Source organism: Radiomyces spectabilis (genome assembly GCF_025331425.1).
Source record: "Radiomyces spectabilis strain NRRL 2753 chromosome Unknown BYT42scaffold_7, whole genome shotgun sequence".
NCBI classification, from domain to species: Eukaryota; Fungi; Mucoromycota; class Mucoromycetes; order Mucorales; family Radiomycetaceae; genus Radiomyces; species Radiomyces spectabilis.
The window spans coordinates 210,524-233,632 of NW_026251932.1; the positions used below are offsets into that span (position 1 = coordinate 210,524).

Here is a 23,109-nt window from a genome sequence, read left to right on the forward strand (position 1 = left end):
GATGAAAGTCTCTCGCATCGGAAGGTTGACCTCAAAACGATTCCTACAGGCAATATGAATCCAGTGTTTGTTTGTTGGAAAATCGATCTGACAACAATTTTTTTTTTCGTAGGGAACAAATGATTTGGGATTTCATGGACGTTTTCTTTCGATAGTCGGACTTTGAACACTGTTTGGCTGTGAAACGAGGAAAGGGGCCCGTGGGTGACGACCACTTGCCGGCACTGATGAAATAGTCGACCAAACGATAGCTGTGTAACAAGTGAGCCGGATAACGATGGATAAAAAGAAGAGGAAAGAATACAAACTACCCAGGTACGTTGATCGTGGGAGTAAAAAAAAAAAAATAAGAGAAAAGCCTGAAACGGGGGTAAGGGAAAGTTTATCGGATATGATCAGCGGAGAATATGCGGTGCGGAGTGGGACCATTTTTCCCTTTGCTTTTATAAATATGGCATTGGGAAGAATCGGCATATTTTCCGTTCTTCAACTCTGTTTTTCACCCCAAAAGTTCGCTTTACTTCATCATGGCTTACGGCAGAAAACCTTCCACTGGTATTCCAACCGACCGACACCATCCTCACACTCTGTCCACGCTTGTATGTTGTTCGTCCCATACCCATGCTCAAAAAAGAGGTTCTTTTTACTAGTCATCAATCCATCTCAAACTGACGTCTATTTTTTTTTTTTTTCATTTGTTGTTTGTTCAATTTCTAGGATTTCCAAGGCGCCAGTTCGGCCGCCGCCGCCAAGGCCATGAAAGTGGAGCTGAGCAAGTTAGGCTCGCAAATTCCCAATGAAGAAGACCGCAAGGTATGCATGAATCGAGCTTGACACCCAAGATAAACACACTCGGATGCTGCCCGGAAAAACCATGAACTGACACTTTCTTTTGTTTATCGGATGTGGCATCGATCCAGTATTTTACCCAGGAAATGGATGGGTTCTATATGTTGTTCACCCGGTTCTTGGATGAGAAGGCCAAAGGCAAGAAAATGTAAGTCATCATGGGATTGGCCCGTCTCATGGATTTGCCAACCACAGAACGATTTCTCATACGTTGGTATCATTGTAGTGACTGGGAAAAAATCCAATCGCCGTCGCAGGATCAGGTGGTTGCTTACAAAGAGATTCCCGAGACCACATCTCCCGACGATTTGAGCAAATTGGCTGTGTTGAAACTGAACGGTGGATTGGGCACCACCATGGGTTGTGTGGGTCCCAAATCGGCCATCGAAGTCCGTGACGGCATGACATTTTTGGATTTGAGTGTCCGCCAAATTGAGGTAAGTGTTTGGGGTTGGTCCGTGCCACCAACGCGAGTCTTTTTTTTTTGTTTTGGTCTCATTGTGGACTTACCCATGGATTATTCGTTGATAGTACCTCAATAAGAAATATGATGTCAGTGTGCCCTTCATTTTGATGAATTCATTCAACACCGATGAAGACACCAAACGCATTGTCCAGAAATATGCTACCCATAATGTGGACATCATCACGTTCAATCAGAGCCGTCATCCCCGTATCAAGAAGGAATCCATGCTCCCTGTACCCCGTTCTCCCAACTCTCCCATCGAACAATGGTACCCTCCTGGTCACGGTGATTTGTATGAATCATTGTATAACTCTGGTCTTCTTGACCAATTGCTGGCTCAGGGTAAAGAGTACCTTTTCGTTTCCAACGTTGATAATCTGGGCGCCACGGTGGATCTCAACATCTTGCATCACATGGTGGAGAAGGATGCCGAATTCTTGATGGAAGTCACCGACAAGACCAAGGCCGATATCAAGGGTGGTACTCTCATTGACTATGACGGCCACATCCGTTTGTTGGAAATTGCTCAGGTGCCCGAAGAGCATGTGGAAGATTTCAAATCGGTCAAGAAGTTCAAGATCTTCAACACGAACAACTTGTGGCTGAATTTGAAAGCGATAAAGCGAGTGATGGATGAGGAAACCATGGATTTGGAGATCATTGTCAACCACAAGACGACGGAAAACGGTGAAAAGGTGATCCAGTTGGAAACCGCCGTCGGTGCGGCTATCAAGCATTTCCGTAACGCTCATGGTATCAACGTACCTCGTACTCGTTTCCTTCCCGTCAAATCGACTTCAGATCTTTTCTTGGTTACTTCCAACCTGTATTCGTTGGTACACGGTCAATTGGTCGTGAACCCCAAACGCATGTTCAGCAACGTACCTCTTGTGAAATTAGGTGATCACTTTAAGAAGGTCAGCAATTTCTTGAACCGATTCAAGACCATCCCTCACATTCTGGAATTGGATCATTTGACGGTCACGGGCGATGTTACTTTTGGTGCCCATGTAGAACTGCGTGGTACTGTCATTATCGTCGCTAACCACGGTGAGCGTATCGACATTCCGTCTGGTTCCCTCTTAGAAAACAAGGTCGTCACTGGCAACCTCCGCATCCTTGATCATTAAACTCTGTACTTGCATCATCTTTTATTTTTTTTCTCTTTCTCTTTCTCGCTTTCTTTTCCTTTTTTCTTCTTCAATGCAAATATTGTAACTTTCTCCTTTTAGGCAAAGGCTAAAAAAATAGCAACTAAATAAATGAAAAAATTGCAAATATCATCGTAAGAAATACACTGATTACATCTCGAATGGAACCAATCATGATATTCCGATCACCCGTTGCAACTTGGTTTAGAGTTAAAATCGGCGAATTCTGATGCAATCGTCCGCTGTCATGCCCCTGAGTGCGATTTTGACCGGCATCTTCTCAACCATGATTACGAGGTAGTGCGTTACAATACCTTGCGAAAAAGAAATAATTATTCTTACTTTAACAGGCAGTGAGCCATTGTCACAGTTGACAATTTTGGATTTGTATCATGAACACGAAAAATTCATGGGTCATTTTGAACCAAAATCGCATCTTTTATCAACATCATTGCCAAAGTCACCATACGACGAATACAGATGGGACGCACAAATATTGCGTCTTTGCTGCCAAAGAAAGGTCAAATGGCGTATACAAAGTGTGAATTCGGTATTATCATTATGTAAGTCTTATCCTTTACAAAACGTGAACCAACCATTAGACGGCGTTGGCGGCGTCAAGGATGAGCGAGCTTTATGAGACCGCGTAAGGGAGTTTTTGCTCGCTTTCGCACAAAATGCATTGCCACTGGAGTAAGGTATACCACCAAAAACATTTGGTATAAACAACGCCATCGCATGACGAGACCCTGATTAAAATGGGAATGTACACAAATGGAAGAGGGCACAGATAGGCGGAAAAAAAAAGGGGAGGGAAGGGGGATAGAGTTTAACGTTGAAAGGAACGTAAAGAGGACGGAAACTCATCATCTTCTTCCTCGTCGGACCAGTGCCATGTCTCTTGGCTATTGAATCTTTTCCTTGCGGACGACAGGGTTCGTGAGGGCCGAAAATAGGAGGCGGAGGATGAACTGGATCGTCGTGATAAGGGTTGGCGCCAAGGACTGGTTCTTTGGTGCAAAGGCGTGGAAGGACGACGTTGAGTAGGTGTCCGAAACCCGTCTTTCTCTCTGTCGCTTTCAAAGACGGACGATTTGGAGCTCATGGTTAGCACTTGAACTTCTTCGTCTTCCTCGATATTTTCACGATCGGATGAATAAATGGAACCGTCTTGGTCTGAGGTGGTGGCTGGAAGCTGGTTTCTCTTCGCGGCGGGTGCGCCCCAAGTGGCAGCTATGAGAATGGATGAAAATGCTTCAGCAGCAAAACCCGCAAATCCTCCGATGATCAATCCGCACGCCACGGCCGCAAAACAGAACATAATCACTGGATAAAACGTGTAAAAGAGGTGCATCGACCATGCCACTGGCTTGACAATGAAACTTTGCCATAAACCACGCATCAAGCAAAATAACGGCCAGACGATCCAACTTCCCACCGTATACAGGATGCGAAAAAATAAGGAGAAGAAGCTGGAAGCTATCGACGCCGCTTTTGCCATGATGTCCATCATGAGTTGCTGGTTGTAGATGGTGGTGACATCCAGCACAGGCGATTCCACTGTGGCACTGACTACATTGTAAAGGAAGGAAGAGGCAATAACAGCCACCGACAACAACATAATAGTTGGAAAGAAAAAGTAGTGCTTGCAATCTGCTTGATCGAAACAAATAGGCACTGGTTTTGGGGTTTCATACAAAGCGACACGTGCAAAAAAACTAATGTCATCATCGTTCATTCGTTCATTCGCCACCGCCATCCTTTTTCCATTTCCAGACTCCGCTACACGCGAGTTTTCAATGTTGGCCGCATAATCAAAATCACTTCGCGTTTTTCCGCGTCCCCGCATTTTTCTCTTTTTCGAGTGTACCTTTTCCCTTTCCCTGCGGAGCATGTCCCACAATGATCACTTTGTAGCCCACTATGTCGTCTTATTCACTGCACAAAAAGCAAAGAAGTTCAAGACATGGCAAGACGGTTCGTATCCGAAAATAGTCTTGCTCTGATCCCGTTTTGCTGATCCACCTCCGTCTTTCTATATACAACAGGTGTCATGAAATACTACAGTTTCAATAGAAAAGTAAGCCACAAACAGCTTTCCGAACAAATTATTTCGAGCACCGATGAACGATTACTAATGTACTCGGTCTCTTTAGCTTGTCCTAACGGATGAAAAAGGCTACGACATTGACAAGTAAAGTTAATTCCTGGCGTGATCCGCAGCATGGGAGAATGGTTGTGATCCTCACGTGCGGATTTAGAAAATTTAGTAAAACCGGTGTGCCTGAAATTGGCGATGAAGTCGAATTTGAAGGCCATTTAGTAACTGTGGAGTCTTTTGAAGGACAGGAGTTATGTACTGCGGCAGGTCCGAGCCATTACATTACTTCTGCTCCCGTCATGGCCGCCGCCCCAGTACCTGTAAGAATCGAAATCGATCTGAGAAAATAGGAGCGACATAATTGACCTTTGCTTTGTATGCTAGGTGCCGATTCCACCGGTCGATCGTGCTCTCAGTACTCATGCCGAAGATTACAGACAAGCGAGAAAGCGTCTTCGGATGATGGCGTCGAGCCGAACTGCTAACGACAGAATCCTCACACCTACTGTTCCTCGTCCCCATTTCACATCACCTGCACCAATATTAGCCCAAACTCTCCCATCCTCTACAGCAATGACGGCAACAACAATAGCACCGCCACCGCCACCGCCACCGCCGCCACAAGCACCAGCACCAGCACCAGCACCAGCACCACCAGCACCAACACGGACAGCAACAGCAGCATCTGTTGTCTCCTCCTCGGAATCGATGCTAAACTCACCGTCCACCTCACCATTACCATCCTCATTTTCAATTCCCTCTACAACTAGTACGGTGACAAGCAACACTTTACTTACTACGCCATCCAACACGACATTTTCTACTCGTCTTGAGATACCATCAGCCGACAAGAGCAAAGGAAAGCGTAAAATGGGAGGAACTTTGGCCTCTCAGTTGGCTGATGATGCATTCATGTTTGATGACGATCTACTCGATGCCATACTCCTTGATGATAATATTCCACCTTCAGCACCTGTGATAAATACCAATAACAACGCCAAAATGATTGTTGATCCGGCCAGCGAACCGAAAAACGACGGTGCAACCGTAAGAGAAAAATTCTTGTCATATCCGGGAAAATCATTCGGTATTTACATGTAATTATGCGATCACGCTATCGGTAGAAACGAGTTCGCGTTGGCTTGTCGAAGCGAACGGCAAAAAAACTTCACAGTCAGATTGCCGAACCGCTTGGCAACGGTGCATCATCGTCAGCAGCAGAAAGGTGCGCGCATGGAGAAAAAAGGAGTAGTATTAGGCGTTAAGCGGTTTGATATTTACGTCAGGTGGTTGTAGTACATTTGTGAAAGCTTCCACAGTTGAGGAGATCGCCGAGCAGCCAGCACTTTTAGAGTCATCATCCAGGTGTGTGTCCTCGACAAAACGAAACATAGATTTCTTATTGACATGCTTACCACCTGACAGTGCTGTGTCCACATCGACAAACAATAGAAACTTCAAATCGCCACTGGAGGAAGGCGCGTAAGTGATCTCATTCGATTTGAAAAACTCCACCTGGACGTTTACTGATACACCGGCTATTTTTCGTTATAGTTCTATGCCATTGGTACTTCAATACCCGAGTCGCGAAAAAGCACTCCATCTTTTGAAAACACGAACTCATCCGAAGCGTACTCGCACCGTGCCCACGCGTTTTGTATGTATGAAAAAAGGCATGAAATGAACACAGGAAAAGGCTGAACAGTGTTTACAGACCAGTGTCGTGCAGTATAAAGACACCTTCAAAAAGTTGATCAATGAACATATTCAGGTATGCATCATATTCTTGGTGGTGGCACGTGGTAATTGTGCAGATATTAAACGCATCTTCGGTTATAGATTCTCCTACTCAATTATGCAGTGTATTATCACTCATTTTATGAGAACTTCAAAAGCAAACCCGATATCGAGAGGAATTTTCGATCCAAGGGCGTTGGTTTTTACGGTGGCTGCAATCTCAAGAGGTACGGCGGGATCAGCTATTGACATTTTGGTATAAGAAACTGAAAAAAAAAGTGTTTAGTGATGGTCGTTTCCACATGTCCGATCGGTTCAAACTGTTCATTAAAAACCGGGAACATCATTCAAAATACAGCAAAGGTAATCCGACTGTTTTGCTACGCGGAAGGATAGCTTAAAGGCTCTGAGACCGCCATGAACTCATGTACCGTGGATCTGCTTTAGATGATATTTGGATTATTTCAAAAAGTCCTCTGTTCGAAGCCAATTCCACATGTCTTGGTCGAAGTATGTTCTATGGTCCATTCACTAATAACAGTATTGAGGTGAGTATTACCTTATCTCCTTACTTCGGAAATAGGCGACTCATAAAAAAAAATGATAGCTGGGATGCTTGACGCCACGCGACACCCGAGTGGCCACCAATATCATGCAAGAAAATTGTCCAGTGTATGCCCTTCGCACCATTTCTGCAAACGCCGAATTTATGATGCTAGGTAAATGTCGCTTGTCTTATGCAATAGAACTGCAAGCAGCTATTCGGATGTGCTCAACCTTCTTTATCTTTTTTTTCTTTCTTTTACAGATGCCCTGGAAGACCGTTTACTTCGAATGCCAATTTTACCAGATCTTTTGGCAGACCCCAAGCGCACTAATCGTAAAAACAGCAAAATCAAAGCCGCATCACCGACGGATCTGGAGTATATTCGGCTCACCAGAGAAGATAATATCGATGTAGAGGCCAAACTCCAGGAAACGATTGAAAGATATTCTCTCAACGTGGATCAAGCAAGGTACGTCCCAAGCAATGTGTGTGGTGTGACCTGCCATGTTTTATTGAAACCAACTCCAGCGTTTTGCGAACGGTGGCTAAAGCTGTCATTGTGTGTCCCGGATGGAATGACGAGCCTGAACGATCAATTGTCTTGGTTCACGGTAAGCTATAGCGATGTATCTTATTTTTTAAGCATTAGCTTCTCATGTTCCTTTTTGGTTTGGGATGACCAGGTGTATTTGGATCGGGCAAAAGGTAACAGCAGCGCCATGATCTATATTCGCATCCAACTCACTTTCAGAATCAAGTTTTCTGGCAGCGGTGCTGATTATATTCTTGCGCGATATCATTGATACGGCATGCAGTGGAAGAGAACCCGATGATATCATCATTTTCAAAATCTTGGTATCCTCCATGACGGTAAATACACGGCGAAGAATATATGATGGATGAAAAAATTAGGCTCATCAGACTCTTTAGAATGTAGCAGTGGATCGTATTCTTTTGGTAGGCACTCTTGCAACAGTGCAGAAGATTCGAACGTTTAATGATACTGGAAGATAGAGTTTGCTAAAACTAGGGTATGATCACTTTGTACGCGTTGGCAGGTGAGTTCGATGGACAGCAACTTTTTTATGAGACACATCACTGATCATCAACATGGTACGTAGTATGAAGAAAATTGCCAAGAAACTACTACCTTATACAGCACAAGCCAAGATTTCAAGCAAAGAAGGTAAATATCGAACCGTACGTGTATTGCCAATGGAGCTAACACGTCCTCGTTTAGAACTGAAGGAACTTGAAGAAATGTTGGATGATCCTCAAAACTCGGAAGAGGACCATGATTTGATCGCAAGCACGATTCAACGATTCAGAAAAAAAGAAAACATGCTCCAAGAACTGCAAATGGCTGATGTTGTTGGTACGTTTATTTTTTAATGGCATTTTTACGGGATTTCGCGGCTAAATTTATTCCAAGGCACCACCTGTATGGCGTCGATCTTTGACATTTTCTATGAATCCAAGTTCCCCCTGGTTCTGTTGGATGAAGTGTCTCAAATGATGGAACCAATGACCATGGTGCCTATGGCGCGGTTCGGTTGTAACCGGTTGATTATGATTGGCGATCCCTTACAGGTAAAAAGAAACGAAAAACTGGCAACAACGCCTCATATTGATTTGTGGATTGCGAAAAAAAAAAAGCTGCCGCCTACGCTAGCTACAGCTGCAGACGAAGGCATTATTGGCCAAGGGCTGGACAAGACGTTGTTTGACCGAATGACGGAGGTAAGTAGGCTCGCGAAAATAGAGGCAGCCATAGTATTTTATGTCAACTGATTTTTGTACTGTTCAACAGTTAGGATATGAGGTAACTAATTTGAACAGAGATGGGGATGTATGTGTACCAATAGAAGCTGACGTTCATCTTTGGCTCAGTCAATCATGCTACGAACGCAATACAGAGTAAGTTATGGAATGGGGAATTGTGGTACCAGGCTGTGGCTGATGATTCCACATCTAATAGTGTCACCCAAATATTGCGAATATCAGCAACCGGTTATTCTACGATCGCTATCTACTTAATGGCGTGCAGCCCAGTGATCGAGCACCGTTAATAGAAGGTCTACCAACAGTCTCCTTTGTAGACACGGGTGGCACTGTAAGGATACACAGAGTAAAAAAAATTAACCGTGCAGGCTGGATCTAAAAAGATGTAACAGGAACAAAGAGCCATACGAACCAATTCCTTCTGGAACGAGACGGAAATGATGTTGTCTGCGAAGATAACTCAGACCGTCCTGAAACTAGGCATTCCCGCGTCAGAAATTGGCGTCATTTCTCTTTGTAAGTGATTTCAGAAATTGAAAATAGGCAGGGCATGCGACCGCTGACAGACGATTCAAATACGGTACAGATAAAGAGCAAGGCGATCGACTAGTAGCACATTTGAGTGAGACCATGAAAGCGAATGCGAAAGGCGTACAGGTAAATGATGAACAATAATAACATATGCTTGGTCCGATGACTGATACGTCTGGTAGATTTCGACAGTGGATGCATTTCAGGTAAATGTTGAACTAGCAGTATCGTAATGAATACAGCTTAATTTTTGGAATATGACGATCATCAGGGTGGAGAAAAAGAAGTGATTATATTATCCACCGTAAGGACTACCAACAGTGTCTTTATGGATAATCGTCCGCGTGTAAATGTAGCCTTGACGCGAGCCAAGAGGTACGCGTAATGAATGCTCTTTGTGACCTGAAACGCATAAAGGCTCACTTGGTTTGATTTTTTTATAGACATTTGATTATTCTTGGTACAAGAAGTCTTTTGATGATGAATGATTTGTGGTCCAAAATCCTTTGGGACTGTGAAGGTAATATATCATTGAACCCCGGAGTTGGAAACCTGAAGGTTATGCATGTGTACGTATTCATGGTGATGTTATTTGTTGTTATTAGAGCATTGTTATTCAGCGCAGGGACTGATCCAGTTGTTGGATCGACTTCAAACAAGCAATGCGGATGAGACGGCTTGAGAAAAGACGTTAATACTAGGAGCAATCTTTGCTAAAACACAATACCTCTTGTAAACTATTGCATATCTAATGTACTATACACGCTCATGTCATCGGAACTGGAGTACGTTTTTTAAGACGAATCAAACCAAAGTTAGGCTGGTAAGGCTAATTACTGGTTCACCGACGAAAGTCACTGCTGGATATGATTGTCTGGCCTACTGTTTATTTCAAAAGTCACCGTAGGAATTTGAAAATCACAAAATCGCAAATTATGATACAGACAAAATGGCAATACAAGAAAAAAGACATAAAAAGCATAAACATCAAATGATGAGAGTAAATCAAATATAGACAAGTAAAAGATAATTATTTGCGAGTTGGAAAATGACCAGATTAGGGAGAGAAGACAAAAGAAAACAAAGAAAACAAGAGTCATCATTGAAATTATATCATATACAGCTTTCTTACTTTATTGAAAAACTTACCGTAACCTCTGGGAAGATGGTCGCCCACTACTAGAAGTCCGCAACCTGGGGGAGGACGGCGATAAACGCCCCGGACGAGGGGAGGAAAAACCAAGAAACACCCAGGGACGACAAGAGGAACCAAAAAAAAAAAAAAAAAAAAAAAAAAAAAAAAAAAAAAAAAAAACAGACGTCCAACCAAAAGGACACAAGCGGGATACTAGGTCAGGAAAAAAAAGTTGTCTGGAACGAACAGAAGCAACACCGAAGGGACAGGCAAGCAACGCGGACAACGAAAAAAAAAACGAAAAAACCTTCGTGACGGGGGCCACCAGCAAAAAGACATTTTCAGCAGGACGGGACCAGAAAGAATGCGGAAAAGGAAGGGTGCCTGCAAGCCCCGTTAGTGATTAGGTGCCCAATAGGTGCCGCATTGTAATAGAGAAAGAACGCGGTCAAACGTCGTATTAAATACTGTTTGTTATACCTTTATTCATTTACAGGTTATCGAATATCTGATCTATAAATTTTGGAGTTGTTCGGATGGCCTTTTATTATGACCGCTGTCCATCGAAACATATCATTGCATTTTCGAATTTTTTTTTTTTTTTTTTTTTTTGGGAAATTAGAAATTTTGAAATTCCTACGGTGACTATTGAACAGGAGTGTACACAATGAGATCCGCACGGATTCATGCCAAAAAAGAAAAATTATGCGCACTTCAACTGATCTTTTTCTAAGTGCCATTGTTTCTACCAATCTTCGCAAAGCTATTCTCCTCAATACTAATCTTTAAGAGGTCATGCGAAGACCCAGACACCGAGATGCTTCCAGTCAACCTGGAAAAACTAGACCTTCAGACACTACAGGAACTCAAGACGAGAAGGCCAATCCAGAGCGATTATCGCTCTTACCCCAAAATACTTTTATTGGCAAAAGGTAGAAAGAATGCATCAAAACTATCGTTCTATGATCGATTGAAATTAAACTTGAACTTAAAGCTCCTGCGGCAACTTCTAATAAAGCGTACATGATGCACCCAGTTTTATGGGTTTTTATTTTCATTTTTGGGAGCCAGGTCGACGAGCTATTGTTCTATTTCTGGAGAAGATGCATCCACATTACTACAGTCCGACTCCAGAAGGGATATGCATTATCAGCTTAAAACGGTTCAATAAGCGGGCACTTGATAACAAGAGAAAGTGGTTGTTTCCCAAGAGCTTAATGAGGGGATCGTCATCGCCAAAGTCTTTTTATTGACCATTCTAAAGAGTCGTGTGAATTCAGAGTTTATTTGTTTATCTTCGTTGTCTGACTTTTCACTGAAACAAGTGCCTGAAGGTTCCTCCCTTAACGCAAGAATGGCCTGATTTTTTGTGCTGTTCTTCTGCTCTTGGACATCAGCAATAGAACGTGCATGGCCCCATGGAAACCTTGCACGCGTAGCCCTGATTTTATTAGGGATGCAGCAAGGAAAGAGAGAGCTTATTTTCTTAGTGGCGTCCCGTAAGTATAGTTGGAAAAGATAGGGTCCACCATGCGGCGCTCCTTGGAATTAGTATCTCTTTATCACGGACTTGTACAAACATCCCTCGTGCAGTTCATTTATATCTTCTTGTGGCTGGTATGCCTTTCATTAATATAAATTGAAGGGCCCAATCCAATCAGCCGCATACTGATTTTGGGCTCGATTATGATCGTGCAGCCACGTTGGTATACCACGTCATGTGGATGTGACGTGAACAAGCCGTTGGTTACGCCGAATCCTCAAGCCATTGAAATTCTAGAGAACGATCTGGCTCATCTGCGGGGCGAATGGACGGCTATTCATATTGTATTGCATTCGCTCGTCAATGCCTACACAATCTGGCCTCTCGAGGCGGCATCGCGGCAAGTGCTCGAAGACATGGACCGAGAATTGGCCATCGCTTGCGACGAACTCAAAACCCAGATTCGACATTTGCATAAATGTCTTGAACGCCTGGATGGAAAAGTGCGCGCCATGCGGAATCCGTCATGCTTATCCTGTCATCCTGTACCGTAGACTCTAAAATAAAAGAAACTCCACCTCTCACCACGTATCGTGTACGAGGAAATAGTTCCAAGACCAAGACCGTTAGAAACCGGGCAAAACAACGTAAAATAATAAATTAAGTGAAGCCAACATTGAATTGATGATCAATGTCAGAATTAAAAACTTTATCGTTTGGAGTAAACTTCAAAGAATGAAAAGCAAATAGAAAATAATTAATTAACTGGAAAAAGACAAAAAGCAAAAATGATGTATGAAGCGTATGACAAACAAAAACGGTGTCAAATGAAGGAGTATCAAGGAGGGTAACTTTTTCACATGCACTAGGCTTCCTCATCCGTCGTTGACTTGACAGGATGGATCAAGAACGCCAGAATGCAAGCAATGCCAGCAATACTAGCGCAAAAGAAAAACACGAGATTTGGCATGGTACTTACAGAAGCACTGTATAGAGTGTTGATGACAACTTGACAAAATATCACTATCAATGGTGATATTAGCATTTTCAGCAATCGTTAGTGTGGCGGTGCGCGTGATCTATTATAAAAACTTACTGCCAATGGATTCAATGACGGCCGAGGCGCCGAGTACTTGTCCCACTTCGGAGGGTTTGACAAGCGAGGTCAGTAAAGAACGGAGAGAAGGTTGTCCCAGCAGTGACAGGCTTTGAAGAACCACGATGAGTGTGAACGAGGTACCGTTGGTCGCCAGACCAAACAATAGTAAGGCAAGAGTTTCCGTGGCTACACCGACACGGATCATCCAGGTATCGAGAAGCATATTGTGCTCGACATCTTCTTCATTGGGCGGCGATACAAGGAGGGAGGAGGAGGAGGAAGAGGAAGAGGGGGAGGAGCCGGTTGAGGACGACGAGAGGTTGCTTTTGGTGCTTTCACGACGGGAACGCATCGACTTTTTATGGAAAAGCAAGGCAATGGCTGGAAGCACAGCGGCCATCATGATGAGCCGGCTAAAGGAGGCAATGCTCACGTACACACCACCTTCGACGGCGGTCCAATCGAATTTCAGCATCGCATACAGCAGTGTAGGCGGCATGGCAACGGCGGTCATCAAGAATTGGATCGTACCGAGAATCGGTAAAGCACAAGGTGTCAGATGGCGTATCTCTGTGCGACTCAGGATGGTTAATGCGGAAAAGACATTTAACCGTTTCCAAAATGGGGAAGGAGCAGCCTGGATCTTGGTTTCAGATGGCCGATACAGAGGTTCATTGGATTCGGGAATGACAGCCGTGTAAATACCAAATAAAAAGTGAACAAACACAGCAAGGTAGAACACGGCTAGAATACTGTGCGTTTTCTAATAAAAAGGCAAATCGTTCAAGTCAGTCAAATAACATTCTCTATCTTTAGTCATTGTCTTGTGGGTTTTACGTACTTCGATGAGAATACTCGCCACCGAAGGACCTAAAGATTGCGAGTCAACGCGACGAAAGTTGATTATTATCATTGCTCCAAGTTACCCAGCGTAGCACCAATGTAGATAGAAGCCAACATGCGACCAAAGGCAGTGGTTCTGACATTAGGGCATGGTTAGCACAAATAGGACGGATGAGGGTAACGAGGGCTTTTTTTACCTTTGCCTTCGTGTGGTGCAATCGGAGATGTAAGCTTGAATGGCGGCCATTTGAATATTCTCACCTGCCAAGAGGCCTTTCAACAATGGCGCCAAGTAAAGTAAGGTTACACCAAAGTATTCCTGATACTTGGCCGTCGCAATGTAGCAGATCAATGGTGTGATATTGCCGAGCGCTGAAATAAAAAGCACCAATTTGCGACCCTTTCGATCGGATAAAGAACCATAGTAACTTGCCATTAAAAGAGCTACCAAAGAGAAAGAGTCCGGTGAGTGTTGCAATTGCCTAGACAACATTTTTTTCTGTGCATGAAAGTTGGAGAAAATCATACCGGAGGCAAATGTAAGAAACGTCATGACCGCATAGGCTCGGGATACAATAGCCTGAATTTCGGGTATAGCACAATCTTTGAGCGGTAATACGAATTCTATGTCTGTGATATCCATGTTTGTGACCTCTTTCGCTTCATAATATCTTTGGGACCAGAAAAAAAAAAGCCAAGGATCGCGATTAGCTTTTTTTTTTTTTTTCGGCTGCCATGGCATCTCGTCATTGCAACCAACATGGAGTGGGGAGCCTACCTGTCGCAGAATATTTCAGTGTAGAATTGAAATTGAGGGGCTAAAAGGGCTCTGTTGACAACATGGGAACAAGAGAAATGAATAGTTTACATCAATATGCCTTTTATTGTTATGATTGTATTCCTCCCAAATCATGGGAACGCATGAATTTTACCCGGTGCCGAAGGCCACACCAAACGGCAATAGGATGGCGAACCAATATGAAGGTTTTTCTTTGGGCGTGAGTGGTTTAGGCAACAGAGGCGTTGCTTCAGCAAGGCACGGCCGATTTTTCAAAGAGGTCATAATGATATAGGAAGGGAAGGAAGAGGTGGGACATTTGAATAACCGCACACTCGGTGGTTTTTAAAAGCACTGGTTTCTCGGAACGATTTTTCTGTACCCGCGAAGTTTTGACCTCTTTTAGGTTATCCGGTGGATCGCTCCATCGAAAAAAAAATGCATGTGGGGTTTTTGCTTGCATAGCGGAGATTCCGTGGTTCCATCGTCATGTCAAAAAAAAAGACGTCGATGGCATTTGCATCCCATAGAATTTCGCACGAGCCAAAAAAATGCAAGCTCAGCCTGTCTGTCGATGATCTAATATTTTGGCTTTTTTTTATGTCTCCGATCGATTGACGTTGACTTCATCCGTCTCGGTTTCCGTACTAAGCGTTTTTATCCCTATGAGTTCCCCTGATCCGTCCAAAGATGCTTCCACCAATGAGTAATACTTTCATGGTCAATACAGATCTTATATGGACTTTGTTCATTGACAGTTTTTGTTACAGATCAAAACAAGACGCATTCAGTGCGCTGAGCACGTCGCTGCAGGGTGTTCAGTCGTCGTTTTCCAGTGTTTACTCTGTAGGTGAAGACGCGCCGTGACCCTTTCTTAGTCCCACCTTGTTTAATAATTGCTGCTTAGACCTTGGCCAGCAGTCTGGAACGGAGTGTTCAAATGACAGACATGGTGAATTCCATGATGCAACAAGTGTTCAAAACCGGCGTCAAACTAGGTACAGTGACTGACCTATTCAAAATCCTTTATTGGATCAGAAAGTGACTGAAATCTTTTGTCTCCAAAAAAGCTAGTCAATTGGAGCAGGGTCCGGATGGTACGGTTCTACTTACGGTGACTATTATCAACGGGACGCATTTTCCGCTGATGCAGTTGAGCGGATCGATCCGATTCGATACAGCAAGCAAAGTAAGTCAATCAGGGGGTTGTTGTTTTTCTTCTCAAAACCAATCGACAATGTCTAACTCATGCATCTGATTATAATTATTTTCACACCACTATCACACAACAGTATGCAGAAACGATAACCTACGACTCCATCTCTACCTTTCAGATAACAAATGATACCCGCTGCGAGTCCAGGACATTGTTTACATTGGAGACTGCAGAGCAGCTCTGTTTACCTGCTTTCACAAAACATATCGAACGCATTCGAATCCATCCTCCCAAACTGATGCAGTGTAATAATACTATTTCCATCTCATTTGCCACCACCACAGATCCAGTGACTATCAATCACGCATTTGGACTGTATATCATCGACCAGGTAAAAAAAAAAAAAAAAAAAAAAAAAAGATCAAAACATGACAGAAAAAGCACAGCGAGCTGACCCATTGGCGATGAACTGCAACCTGAAAATCAATCAGCTTCATAAAACGGTGGATGAGCATGCCAAGGATGTGGTGCAAGACCAGTCACCGGGAATTGAAAAAGTTTATTCGGCTGCATTTCTGCGGAAAATCATGGAAATCCAACCAACTTTGGGTATCAACAAAGATATGCAGATCAGGCTGCACAACCAAACCATGGTAAGGAACAGAAAGAAAAAGACAATTGGTTCCCTTTGATTTTATTTATGTCATTTTTGGAAAGAAGAAGGTGAAATCTAGAATTTCTCACACATTACATCTAGGGCAACACGTTCGTCTGCGTGGTAGAAGCGATTTCAGACGATCGGCAAGAGCTGATAACACGATTTTATGGCAACACACGTGAGGATCAGCAACTCGTGTCTACACTTTTGTATGAGCTGGATATTTTGAATAGCAATTAGCTGAAGGGTTATCGCGATTCCTTGGTTATCGGAAAAAAGTGAAGTTTGAAGGGGAGAAGAAGAAGAAGACGACGGGGAATCTGGAGAGATAAAGGGTGTGATGTTGAAGAAAAAAAAAAGGGCAAAAGACAGAAAAAAAAATATCAAAGGGGAATCATGACTGTGTAAGAGGGGAATATGCGCACAAGAAATGGTAAATGAGGCCTACAATACTTGCAAGCAACAGGAGTCGAAAGAAGCGCCACATGTATTCTGCCATGAGCGTCATGGGTTCGACCGTTTCATCGTAGGTGGCAGCGGTATTGACACTTCGCAAGGTTTCGTCCAGCGGTTCCTTGAGAGTATGCGGAAAAGGTGTGGTGTCGTCATTCAACTGCCTTCGCTCTTGGTGGCGTTCGGCGAGCTGTTCAATCAAATCTTGACTTCGCATCTGCTCTGAAATGACTTCGGCCACGAGTGGGGCGCCACTTCGAGCAATCAAGGCTTCGACCATTTCTCTAATGACTCCTTTTTGATCTTCTTCTTTGATAGCTTGTTCCAAGGCTGCCTGAGCTAATTCGATGAATCGATCGCGTTTCAATTCTTCGTCAAAATGCACCACGGGAGTTTGTTTATGCGGTTTACGTCGCAAGATGGGTTTGGACGACCTGAAAAGATCGTGCGGTTCATACCGAGCAGTCAACATGGCTTCAGATGAACAAGATAACAAGTCGCAATAAAGAGTAAAAAAAACAGGGCGACACCGATTCAAGGCCAGAAAAAAAAAGGGGGGGTTGAATTGAGAAAAGAGAACACAGTCCCGCTGTCCCATTCGACCAGCTTTAATTTTTTTTTCTTTTATCTGCCCTCTATTTTTTTGCCATCGTTCCACCACCGATCTCATATGAAAAAAGATTAAATTCCCGCCATTCAATGGTATCACGCGCCAATCATCACGATTGAGTGAGAAGACCACAATGCACATCAACGGTATCCAACGGAGCAGCGCCATTCGATACCATTGGCATGAATCCCGTCAAAGAAACCTGTCGGTTATCTCCTAGGTCACCTGCCGCAATCATGTCCGTGATCCGCACCCGATAACGATCAACCTTTTTTTGCCATGTTGTCTTACTCTCGTTTCCCCTTTCTTTCTTTCTTTTTTTGTTCTTTTTCTTCTCTATTTCATTTCTTGCGACTGTCAGCAGAACTTTTTACACCTGTTGTACTACCCCGGGGAAAAAGGGATTTGGGAAATGATGTGGTGCAGTAGTTTATTTACAAAAAGACAAAATTTTTTCAGGTCATGCATGAAAGCCTTCCCAAAAAAAATAGCCATCTTATTTTCTCGGCATTTTCCTTTCCGATGGATCTTCATTTGCAAACGAATCCGGTTTCCGCTTGAGGGTTTGCGCAACCTGCTCCGCATTAGGCGCTTTTTGTGGTAACTTTTCTGGTTTCGTAGGCAACGGCAGATTCCGAAAGTACGAATGATCAAGACACTGTGGATTGGCGGGTAGGCCGGTGTAACATTTCATCAGATTCTCTTCTTTTTTTTTTTTTTTGTACCCTGTATTAACCTACCTCCTCGGTTGTCCATCGTTTGTTGGGATCAAAAACAAGCATCTTTTCTAAAAGATCCAGTGCGTCAGACCCAGCGGCGGTGAAGTATTGCCGTAACGGCACTTTGGGAAACGGTTTGAATTGAATGTAATCCGGCAACGATGTCATGCCCTACATAAACAATCGATGCATCATTAGCCTTTTACTATTTCTTTTCCTGTCACCTTGTCCGACGTTTGTCAAAAAAAAAGGTCATCCAAATAAAAAGATTCTAAATATTCCGAATAGGATACGAACCGGCCAATCCATCTCAGTGGGTGTGCCCAGAGCATGGAAGATCTTCATAAGTTGGTCCATATCCGAATCGCCGGCAACGTAAGGCGTTCTCAACATGAGCTCTGCAAAGATACAACCCACCGCCCAGATATCCACCGCGTACGAGTACTCCTTGGCGCCAAACAAAAGCTCGGGTGATCTATACCATCTAATCACTCCACCACATGAGTCACTGTCGTCTTTTTTTTTTTCCCAAAACAAATATGCGTATCACCTTGTCACCACTTGTGAGGTCATTTGTCGCCCTGGATCACCCCAGTCTCTGGCAAGACCAAAATCAGCAATTTTAAGGACACCGTCGCGAGTCAGTAACAAGTTATTAGGCTTCATATCCTATCCATCATGCGAAAACAACGAATCAGAGGTTGTCCTCGGTAGAAAGACCACTCATGAACATTGCCACATACTCGGTGTAATATAAAATGCCTATGACAGTGATCCAGTCCACGTAACATCATCATCATCCACGATTTGATATCGGCCGGCATAAACAGAATGCTCTTATCTTTGATGACCTGCTCCAAGTCTGAGTCCAAATACTCTAGCACCAAATTAAGATTGGTCTTGTGGGAAAACACGTCTACTAACTGATTGTAACCATGTTGGCCGTTAGTAAAAGAAGAACGACCACAACACCACCGAGACCTATGTTCACAATTACTTCAATCACGTTGGGATGCGCAAGTTCTTGAAGATATTTGACTTCGCGAATAGCTGTCAGATCGAGTCCATCTTTGAATTGGCCCATCTTGATCTTTTTGATAGCGACTTGGCGTCCAGTGGCCACCATGGTTCCTGAAGAGAACAGATCAGTGTCAGGTTCATGCCATAAAGATCCAAGCATCACGGTGGATCAACTAACCTCGGTAAACCACGGCATAGGTACCCTCGCCTACTTTTGCGTCCTTTTGATACTTTTTCTCTACATCCACATTAGCATCGTCGGCAGCCTCTGTTTTAACAGCCATGATGGGTCAGTTGCAAGCTGGAATTAAAGAAGAGGACTCGACGCTTGAAAAATTCACAAAGAAAGGTGGTCTACTGCGGAATCCAGCCCAATGCTCCATTCTCAGTGGCCCAGTAGTCACACATCTTTTTGACCCTCCGCTTGCATATGGATCCATCCAGCGACAACTCGTTATATAGTAGCAAGTATATCGAATGATGTCGTGTTCATAAATGCAACCGACCATACCACACTTATTATGGCTTTATTAGCAACGTATTGCATGTTGCAGCAAAGGGCAGCAAGATGAAACGGTAAAGATTGCAGAAAAGGTCATCTCACTTGTGTTTGACAATCTTTTATTTGGCCAGCTTCCCTTTGCATTAACCAAAGAACCTTAGCTGTGTATTCGAGTCAACGGTATGTGTATTGTGTGAGATTTTTTCTATCACGTTTTTCTTTATATGTTGCAGTGATATGTTTTCAGTAACATTGGGTCAACGATTAAACATGTAAAATTTGTCCCAAATAGTTTCATCCAAGAAGTACATGACTTTTGAGAGTGTGATTGAAACAGGAATTGGAAAAACATACAAGAGTGCGCACCGCATCAAGTATCAATCAGGGCATCATTCCTTATATCAAGGTCATATTATACAGTATGCTGGTCTTTCCACTTCTTGGAGCGTCGCCACAATGCTATGTTACTGCATCCTATATAGTATTGAAATCCCTTAATGATGCTACCAAACAGGGTAAAACCTATTGTCCATTGGGACCACGAAACCTTGCGTAAACCAAAACCCCTTTTCTGAATGCATCAAGTACTTTTCTTCTCATTCTAGGACTTTGAGTCCCGCCAAGGCCAAAAACAAAAAGGTGACTGGATTGCACAGGGCCGCGCTGTGGGTCGATCCCGCGTTGAGAGATCAACACACGGCACGATCCCCACAATGCAATCCACCTACCTTTGCTTATTTTTGAGATATGGGCTAATAAAGGACTACGACTGCTATATATGGATTATCCCAGCTTTCGCGCCTTACTATGTCACCTTTTTTTCTATCTCTCTAACTTACACCTTAGGAAAAAAATATTCGGAAAGTACTCCGAAAATATTCGGATATTTGGATACTCAAATTTGTAAAAAATCAGGCATTTTCCGATTATTTTTCGAGTATCCGATTGAATAATTTTGAATACTTTTAGAGTATTTTCTGAATCTCGGAACATGTTGGGTCTCTCTGATTGGCTTCCAACCGGCATTGTTATTGGTTGGAACCTCACTTCCATTTTTTTTTATTCAAATAGCAATAGCACGCACGAATGGTTTTTATAATTTGGTTTATTAAATAAATTAATAGGATTATTCAAGAGATTTCCTATTTGTCAAAGTCTTCTTGACTCTCTTCGTAGTTACAGCTTTGCGGGAATTGACAGCTTTCGCCGGGCGACCACGTTTCTTGCCTTCAGAAAGATGTTAGATGATTTGTCAAAGAAGTCAACTCTGGCAAGATGAACCTAATGTTTTTGCTACAGTGTTTGGTTGGATGCTGCTACTATCATTACTCCTACCTGGCAAAGCTTTAGCACCGGCAAATTCGTTGTCCTCATCGCTGGACAGGTGAGCGTCAAAGCCCATTCGCACAGCTGTGCACAAAGGCGATGTGCTCACCTCGTTGGCGAGAGAGTGAACTTCAGCAGAAACGGCCATCTGCTCGTCCTGCGCCAAGACTTCTTCATCGCAAATGCTGCATCATAAGAGAATGTGATTAGTTAGCTGTGAGATGTAAGTGAACCAGCTTCGACAGGCCTTTATCTATACAAGAACACACGGAGTAAAACGTACCTTCCCTCAGCTGAAGCATTGATTCTGTAAAATCCGTTGAAGTAGCTCTTCATTAGTTCATAAAACATCAAAGACATGTATCGCATTATAACATACCTGGCGTCACCTTCTTCAGGTTCCACGGCTTCTAATAACAAGATTTAATACCTGACACAGGTTAGCAACAGCCCATTTGCAAGCTTACCTTTCACTTTGCATTTTTGGAACGCGTGAACCATCAGAAGGCGCGCGCCCCAGTTGCCCGCACAAGCTTTCAACGGGAAATCCACACCTACTCCTCCCTCCAACAACAGCACAGCTTCGTTCTGGATCTGGGAGGGAAGATCCGACCATGTTGCCGTTGCGGGTAACGAATGCCTCGACCGGAGGTCCCAAACCAGCCTCTTCGTAAACACTTTTACGTTCTTTTTGAAGGTGGTCAGGAGGCAGTCATCCCACCTTTCCTTGAGAACGTCGCACCCCAAGATCTTGAAGAGCTCCCAGCTCCACTTTCTGGGTGCACCAGAAGCATCTTGGGGATGCTGTACCGTGCGTCTGATCGGCATGTCCGCGAACGGACTCGACTCACCGCCGACGTGCTGGTACAATGGGAGTACGTGCGAGATGTCGTTTCGCGACTCCACCTCCCTTTGGAGTCGGGTATTGAACTCGTCAAGTTTGGAGTTCATTGCTGCAACTGTGTCTTTCAACTCGTCGACTGCAGCGCACAAACTATCTATTTTCGCATCTGTTGAGGAAGACTCACTCTTCACCAGAGCTTTGAACTCAGAAACTATTCCAATGAAGGTGGTGAATAGCTGGGTCGCAGTATCTTGACTTTGTGACATTGAAAAACGAATAAAGAAGAGAGAAAGAGAAAAAGTAAACAACCAGGGCGCAAAAAGTTTTTTTCAACGCAAAATCGATCTCAGCACCCTTTACCCCTTTTATTCATTTCACGTCATGTCGAAAAGAATTGAAACGAAATTATGCATCATCTGCCGCCGTTACATCAAAGGCTCTTCAGACCATTTGAACGCCCACTATGATAATTGTATTCCGAAAAAAATCGACTTATTGCGTGCAACAATCCCAGCTGGAGAGCTCTTGGCAGTACCAGAACTAGGTGGCCGTTTTATGCGCCAAGTAATAAGCCCATCTCGGCGTTACTAAGCAGTGACACCAATCTAATAGACTTCTTTTGTTAGCCTAGTGCAACTAATGGCAACGTTGAAAGTAACCTTCACAATGATGCTGTCAATCTTGCGCCCATTAACGTAAGTATTGGCATCGTCGTCAATGATAACTTTAATATTCTTCGCGATAGAAACAACATCAAATGCTTAACTATCTTTACATAGGAGACTGGTCCTGCATATCGCATGGAAGCAATTGATCAAGAGGACTACATGGATTTGGACGAGGAGTTGGTCTATGATACGGTAGTGGAAGAGCACGAAGCATTTGGGATCGAGACGGTGCCAGAAGCAATGTAAATCTTATTTTTTTCTCCGATAGGGTCAGTGCTAATGTGTTTATATAAAAGTAGAAATGCCGATGATGCTAAGGTATACGACATGCACAACGTGCACATCCCTGAAGAAGACAAAGTCAAAGCTAGCATTGATCTTTATGCGCTGACTGTGGAGTTCGGAGCCTCCAGAGAATTTTTCGGACGGATGGTGAAAATCGTCAACAATTACACGGATGGTCTGCTCCCACCGCTGTTAAGCTACCATCGTTCGCGAAATGCTCTTCGGCGTTCATATCCTATCCAGCCGAAGATATATGACGTCTGCCGCAGTGGCTGCAAGATGTATCAGGCTGGTGAGGACAGTCTTGCGTGTACGCACTGTCAGGAACCCCGGTTCAAAGCTGATTTGTGCACTCCAGCAATGACA

The 23,109-nt window shown here is 43.6% G+C and overlaps 10 protein-coding genes across 10 annotated transcripts; 5 read left to right on the forward strand and 5 right to left on the reverse strand.

The window, feature by feature from the left end:
• The first annotated feature begins 334 nt into the window (after positions 1 to 334).
• On the forward strand, positions 335 to 2,655 carry BYT42DRAFT_570407 (UTP--glucose-1-phosphate uridylyltransferase family). The gene is made up of 5 exons (XM_051568389.1): positions 335 to 599; positions 718 to 813; positions 921 to 997; positions 1,076 to 1,286; positions 1,381 to 2,655. Exons 1-5 carry the CDS (start codon positions 528 to 530, stop codon positions 2,443 to 2,445), a joined length of 1,521 nt encoding a protein of 506 aa, XP_051422783.1. The 5' UTR covers positions 335 to 527; the 3' UTR covers positions 2,446 to 2,655.
• A 640-nt stretch (positions 2,656 to 3,295) lies between these two features.
• Positions 3,296 to 4,225, reverse strand: BYT42DRAFT_614146 (uncharacterized protein; the record flags this gene model as incomplete). Its single annotated transcript, XM_051571820.1, has 1 exon — positions 3,296 to 4,225. The coding sequence occupies one exon, from the start codon at positions 4,223 to 4,225 to the stop codon at positions 3,296 to 3,298; it is 930 nt and encodes a 309-aa protein (XP_051422784.1).
• A 13-nt stretch (positions 4,226 to 4,238) lies between these two features.
• Positions 4,239 to 8,891, forward strand: BYT42DRAFT_345369 (AAA domain-containing protein). The gene is made up of 25 exons (XM_051563144.1): positions 4,239 to 4,443; positions 4,515 to 4,546; positions 4,623 to 4,660; positions 4,737 to 4,887; positions 4,952 to 5,614; positions 5,692 to 5,792; positions 5,864 to 5,932; positions 5,993 to 6,049; positions 6,122 to 6,224; positions 6,282 to 6,338; positions 6,407 to 6,531; positions 6,591 to 6,667; positions 6,752 to 6,852; positions 6,912 to 7,023; positions 7,113 to 7,320; positions 7,380 to 7,462; positions 7,535 to 7,556; positions 7,610 to 7,721; positions 7,782 to 7,808; positions 7,866 to 7,909; positions 7,973 to 8,037; positions 8,092 to 8,226; positions 8,284 to 8,441; positions 8,508 to 8,591; positions 8,662 to 8,891. Exons 1-25 carry the CDS (start codon positions 4,359 to 4,361, stop codon positions 8,770 to 8,772), a joined length of 2,820 nt encoding a protein of 939 aa, XP_051422785.1. The 5' UTR covers positions 4,239 to 4,358; the 3' UTR covers positions 8,773 to 8,891.
• Positions 8,892 to 11,829: 2,938 nt separating this feature from the next.
• On the forward strand, positions 11,830 to 12,336 carry BYT42DRAFT_614148 (uncharacterized protein; the record flags this gene model as incomplete). The annotated part of the gene is made up of 2 exons (XM_051571821.1): positions 11,830 to 11,916; positions 11,998 to 12,336. 2 exons carry the CDS (start codon positions 11,830 to 11,832, stop codon positions 12,334 to 12,336), a joined length of 426 nt encoding a protein of 141 aa, XP_051422786.1.
• A 136-nt stretch (positions 12,337 to 12,472) lies between these two features.
• On the reverse strand, positions 12,473 to 14,806 carry BYT42DRAFT_570423 (major facilitator superfamily domain-containing protein). Its single transcript, XM_051568390.1, has 8 exons — positions 14,657 to 14,806; positions 14,503 to 14,553; positions 14,253 to 14,395; positions 13,922 to 14,168; positions 13,808 to 13,860; positions 13,723 to 13,751; positions 12,879 to 13,644; positions 12,473 to 12,805 (listed from the first exon to the last, which is right to left on the reverse strand). Exons 1-8 carry the CDS (start codon positions 14,785 to 14,787, stop codon positions 12,648 to 12,650), a joined length of 1,578 nt encoding a protein of 525 aa, XP_051422787.1. The 5' UTR covers positions 14,788 to 14,806; the 3' UTR covers positions 12,473 to 12,647.
• Positions 14,807 to 14,823: 17 nt separating this feature from the next.
• Positions 14,824 to 16,633, forward strand: BYT42DRAFT_345469 (uncharacterized protein). The gene is made up of 7 exons (XM_051563145.1): positions 14,824 to 15,208; positions 15,273 to 15,348; positions 15,410 to 15,500; positions 15,573 to 15,691; positions 15,795 to 16,049; positions 16,105 to 16,311; positions 16,416 to 16,633. The coding sequence occupies exons 1-7, from the start codon at positions 15,168 to 15,170 to the stop codon at positions 16,554 to 16,556; spliced, it is 930 nt and encodes a 309-aa protein (XP_051422788.1). The 5' UTR covers positions 14,824 to 15,167; the 3' UTR covers positions 16,557 to 16,633.
• Positions 16,634 to 16,740: 107 nt separating this feature from the next.
• On the reverse strand, positions 16,741 to 17,133 carry BYT42DRAFT_481856 (uncharacterized protein; the record flags this gene model as incomplete). Its single annotated transcript, XM_051563693.1, has 1 exon — positions 16,741 to 17,133. A coding segment is annotated over one exon (393 nt), but the record flags the coding sequence as incomplete, so codon positions are not given.
• Positions 17,134 to 17,875: 742 nt separating this feature from the next.
• Positions 17,876 to 19,402, reverse strand: BYT42DRAFT_496830 (kinase-like domain-containing protein; the record flags this gene model as incomplete). The annotated part of the gene is made up of 7 exons (XM_051564453.1): positions 17,876 to 18,037; positions 18,120 to 18,269; positions 18,396 to 18,582; positions 18,649 to 18,767; positions 18,842 to 19,021; positions 19,096 to 19,229; positions 19,297 to 19,402. The coding sequence occupies 7 exons, from the start codon at positions 19,400 to 19,402 to the stop codon at positions 17,876 to 17,878; spliced, it is 1,038 nt and encodes a 345-aa protein (XP_051422790.1).
• Positions 19,403 to 20,807: 1,405 nt separating this feature from the next.
• On the reverse strand, positions 20,808 to 22,085 carry BYT42DRAFT_570454 (uncharacterized protein). The gene is made up of 2 exons (XM_051568391.1): positions 21,414 to 22,085; positions 20,808 to 21,356 (listed from the first exon to the last, which is right to left on the reverse strand). Exons 1-2 carry the CDS (start codon positions 22,054 to 22,056, stop codon positions 21,196 to 21,198), a joined length of 804 nt encoding a protein of 267 aa, XP_051422791.1. The 5' UTR covers positions 22,057 to 22,085; the 3' UTR covers positions 20,808 to 21,195.
• Positions 22,086 to 22,139: 54 nt separating this feature from the next.
• BYT42DRAFT_345700 (uncharacterized protein) lies at positions 22,140 to 22,823 on the forward strand. The gene is made up of 3 exons (XM_051563146.1): positions 22,140 to 22,354; positions 22,417 to 22,700; positions 22,758 to 22,823. Exons 1-2 carry the CDS (start codon positions 22,172 to 22,174, stop codon positions 22,567 to 22,569), a joined length of 336 nt encoding a protein of 111 aa, XP_051422792.1. The 5' UTR covers positions 22,140 to 22,171; the 3' UTR covers positions 22,570 to 22,700; positions 22,758 to 22,823.
• The last annotated feature ends 286 nt before the right edge of the window (positions 22,824 to 23,109 follow it).

What these genes read in the sequence shown, in the direction of transcription:
- BYT42DRAFT_570407 (XM_051568389.1), top strand. Translation starts at nt 528, where the DNA reads ATGGCTTACGGCAGAAAACCTTCCACTGGTATTCCAACCGACCGACAC. An exon ending in CTCACACTCTGTCCACGCTT is followed by an intron (nt 600 to 717) that starts GTATGTTGTTCG and finishes TTCAATTTCTAG; the next exon opens with GATTTCCAAGGCGCCAGTTC. An exon ending in AAGGCCAAAGGCAAGAAAAT is followed by an intron (nt 998 to 1,075) that starts GTAAGTCATCAT and finishes GTATCATTGTAG; the next exon opens with TGACTGGGAAAAAATCCAAT.
- BYT42DRAFT_345369 (XM_051563144.1), top strand. Translation starts at nt 4,359, where the DNA reads ATGTCCCACAATGATCACTTTGTAGCCCACTATGTCGTCTTATTCACT. An exon ending in CGCCGAATTTATGATGCTAG is followed by an intron (nt 7,024 to 7,112) that starts GTAAATGTCGCT and finishes TTTCTTTTACAG; the next exon opens with ATGCCCTGGAAGACCGTTTA. An exon ending in ATCAATTGTCTTGGTTCACG is followed by an intron (nt 7,463 to 7,534) that starts GTAAGCTATAGC and finishes TGGGATGACCAG; the next exon opens with GTGTATTTGGATCGGGCAAA.
- BYT42DRAFT_570423 (XM_051568390.1), bottom strand. Translation starts at nt 14,787, where the DNA reads ATGACCTCTTTGAAAAATCGGCCGTGCCTTGCTGAAGCAACGCCTCTG. An exon ending in GTTTCTTACATTTGCCTCCG is followed by an intron (nt 14,169 to 14,252) that starts GTATGATTTTCT and finishes TCTCTTTGGTAG; the next exon opens with CTCTTTTAATGGCAAGTTAC. An exon ending in CGTCATTGAATCCATTGGCA is followed by an intron (nt 12,806 to 12,878) that starts GTAAGTTTTTAT and finishes CACCATTGATAG; the next exon opens with TGATATTTTGTCAAGTTGTC.
- BYT42DRAFT_345469 (XM_051563145.1), top strand. Translation starts at nt 15,168, where the DNA reads ATGAGTTCCCCTGATCCGTCCAAAGATGCTTCCACCAATGA. An exon ending in CGTTTTCCAGTGTTTACTCT is followed by an intron (nt 15,349 to 15,409) that starts GTAGGTGAAGAC and finishes ATTGCTGCTTAG; the next exon opens with ACCTTGGCCAGCAGTCTGGA. An exon ending in CAAAACCGGCGTCAAACTAG is followed by an intron (nt 15,501 to 15,572) that starts GTACAGTGACTG and finishes TCTCCAAAAAAG; the next exon opens with CTAGTCAATTGGAGCAGGGT.
- BYT42DRAFT_570454 (XM_051568391.1), bottom strand. Translation starts at nt 22,056, where the DNA reads ATGTCACAAAGTCAAGATACTGCGACCCAGCTATTCACCACCTTCATT. An exon ending in CCAAAAATGCAAAGTGAAAG is followed by an intron (nt 21,357 to 21,413) that starts GTAAGCTTGCAA and finishes TCTTGTTATTAG; the next exon opens with AAGCCGTGGAACCTGAAGAA.
- BYT42DRAFT_345700 (XM_051563146.1), top strand. Translation starts at nt 22,172, where the DNA reads ATGTCGAAAAGAATTGAAACGAAATTATGCATCATCTGCCGCCGTTAC. An exon ending in GTGGCCGTTTTATGCGCCAA is followed by an intron (nt 22,355 to 22,416) that starts GTAATAAGCCCA and finishes TTCTTTTGTTAG; the next exon opens with CCTAGTGCAACTAATGGCAA.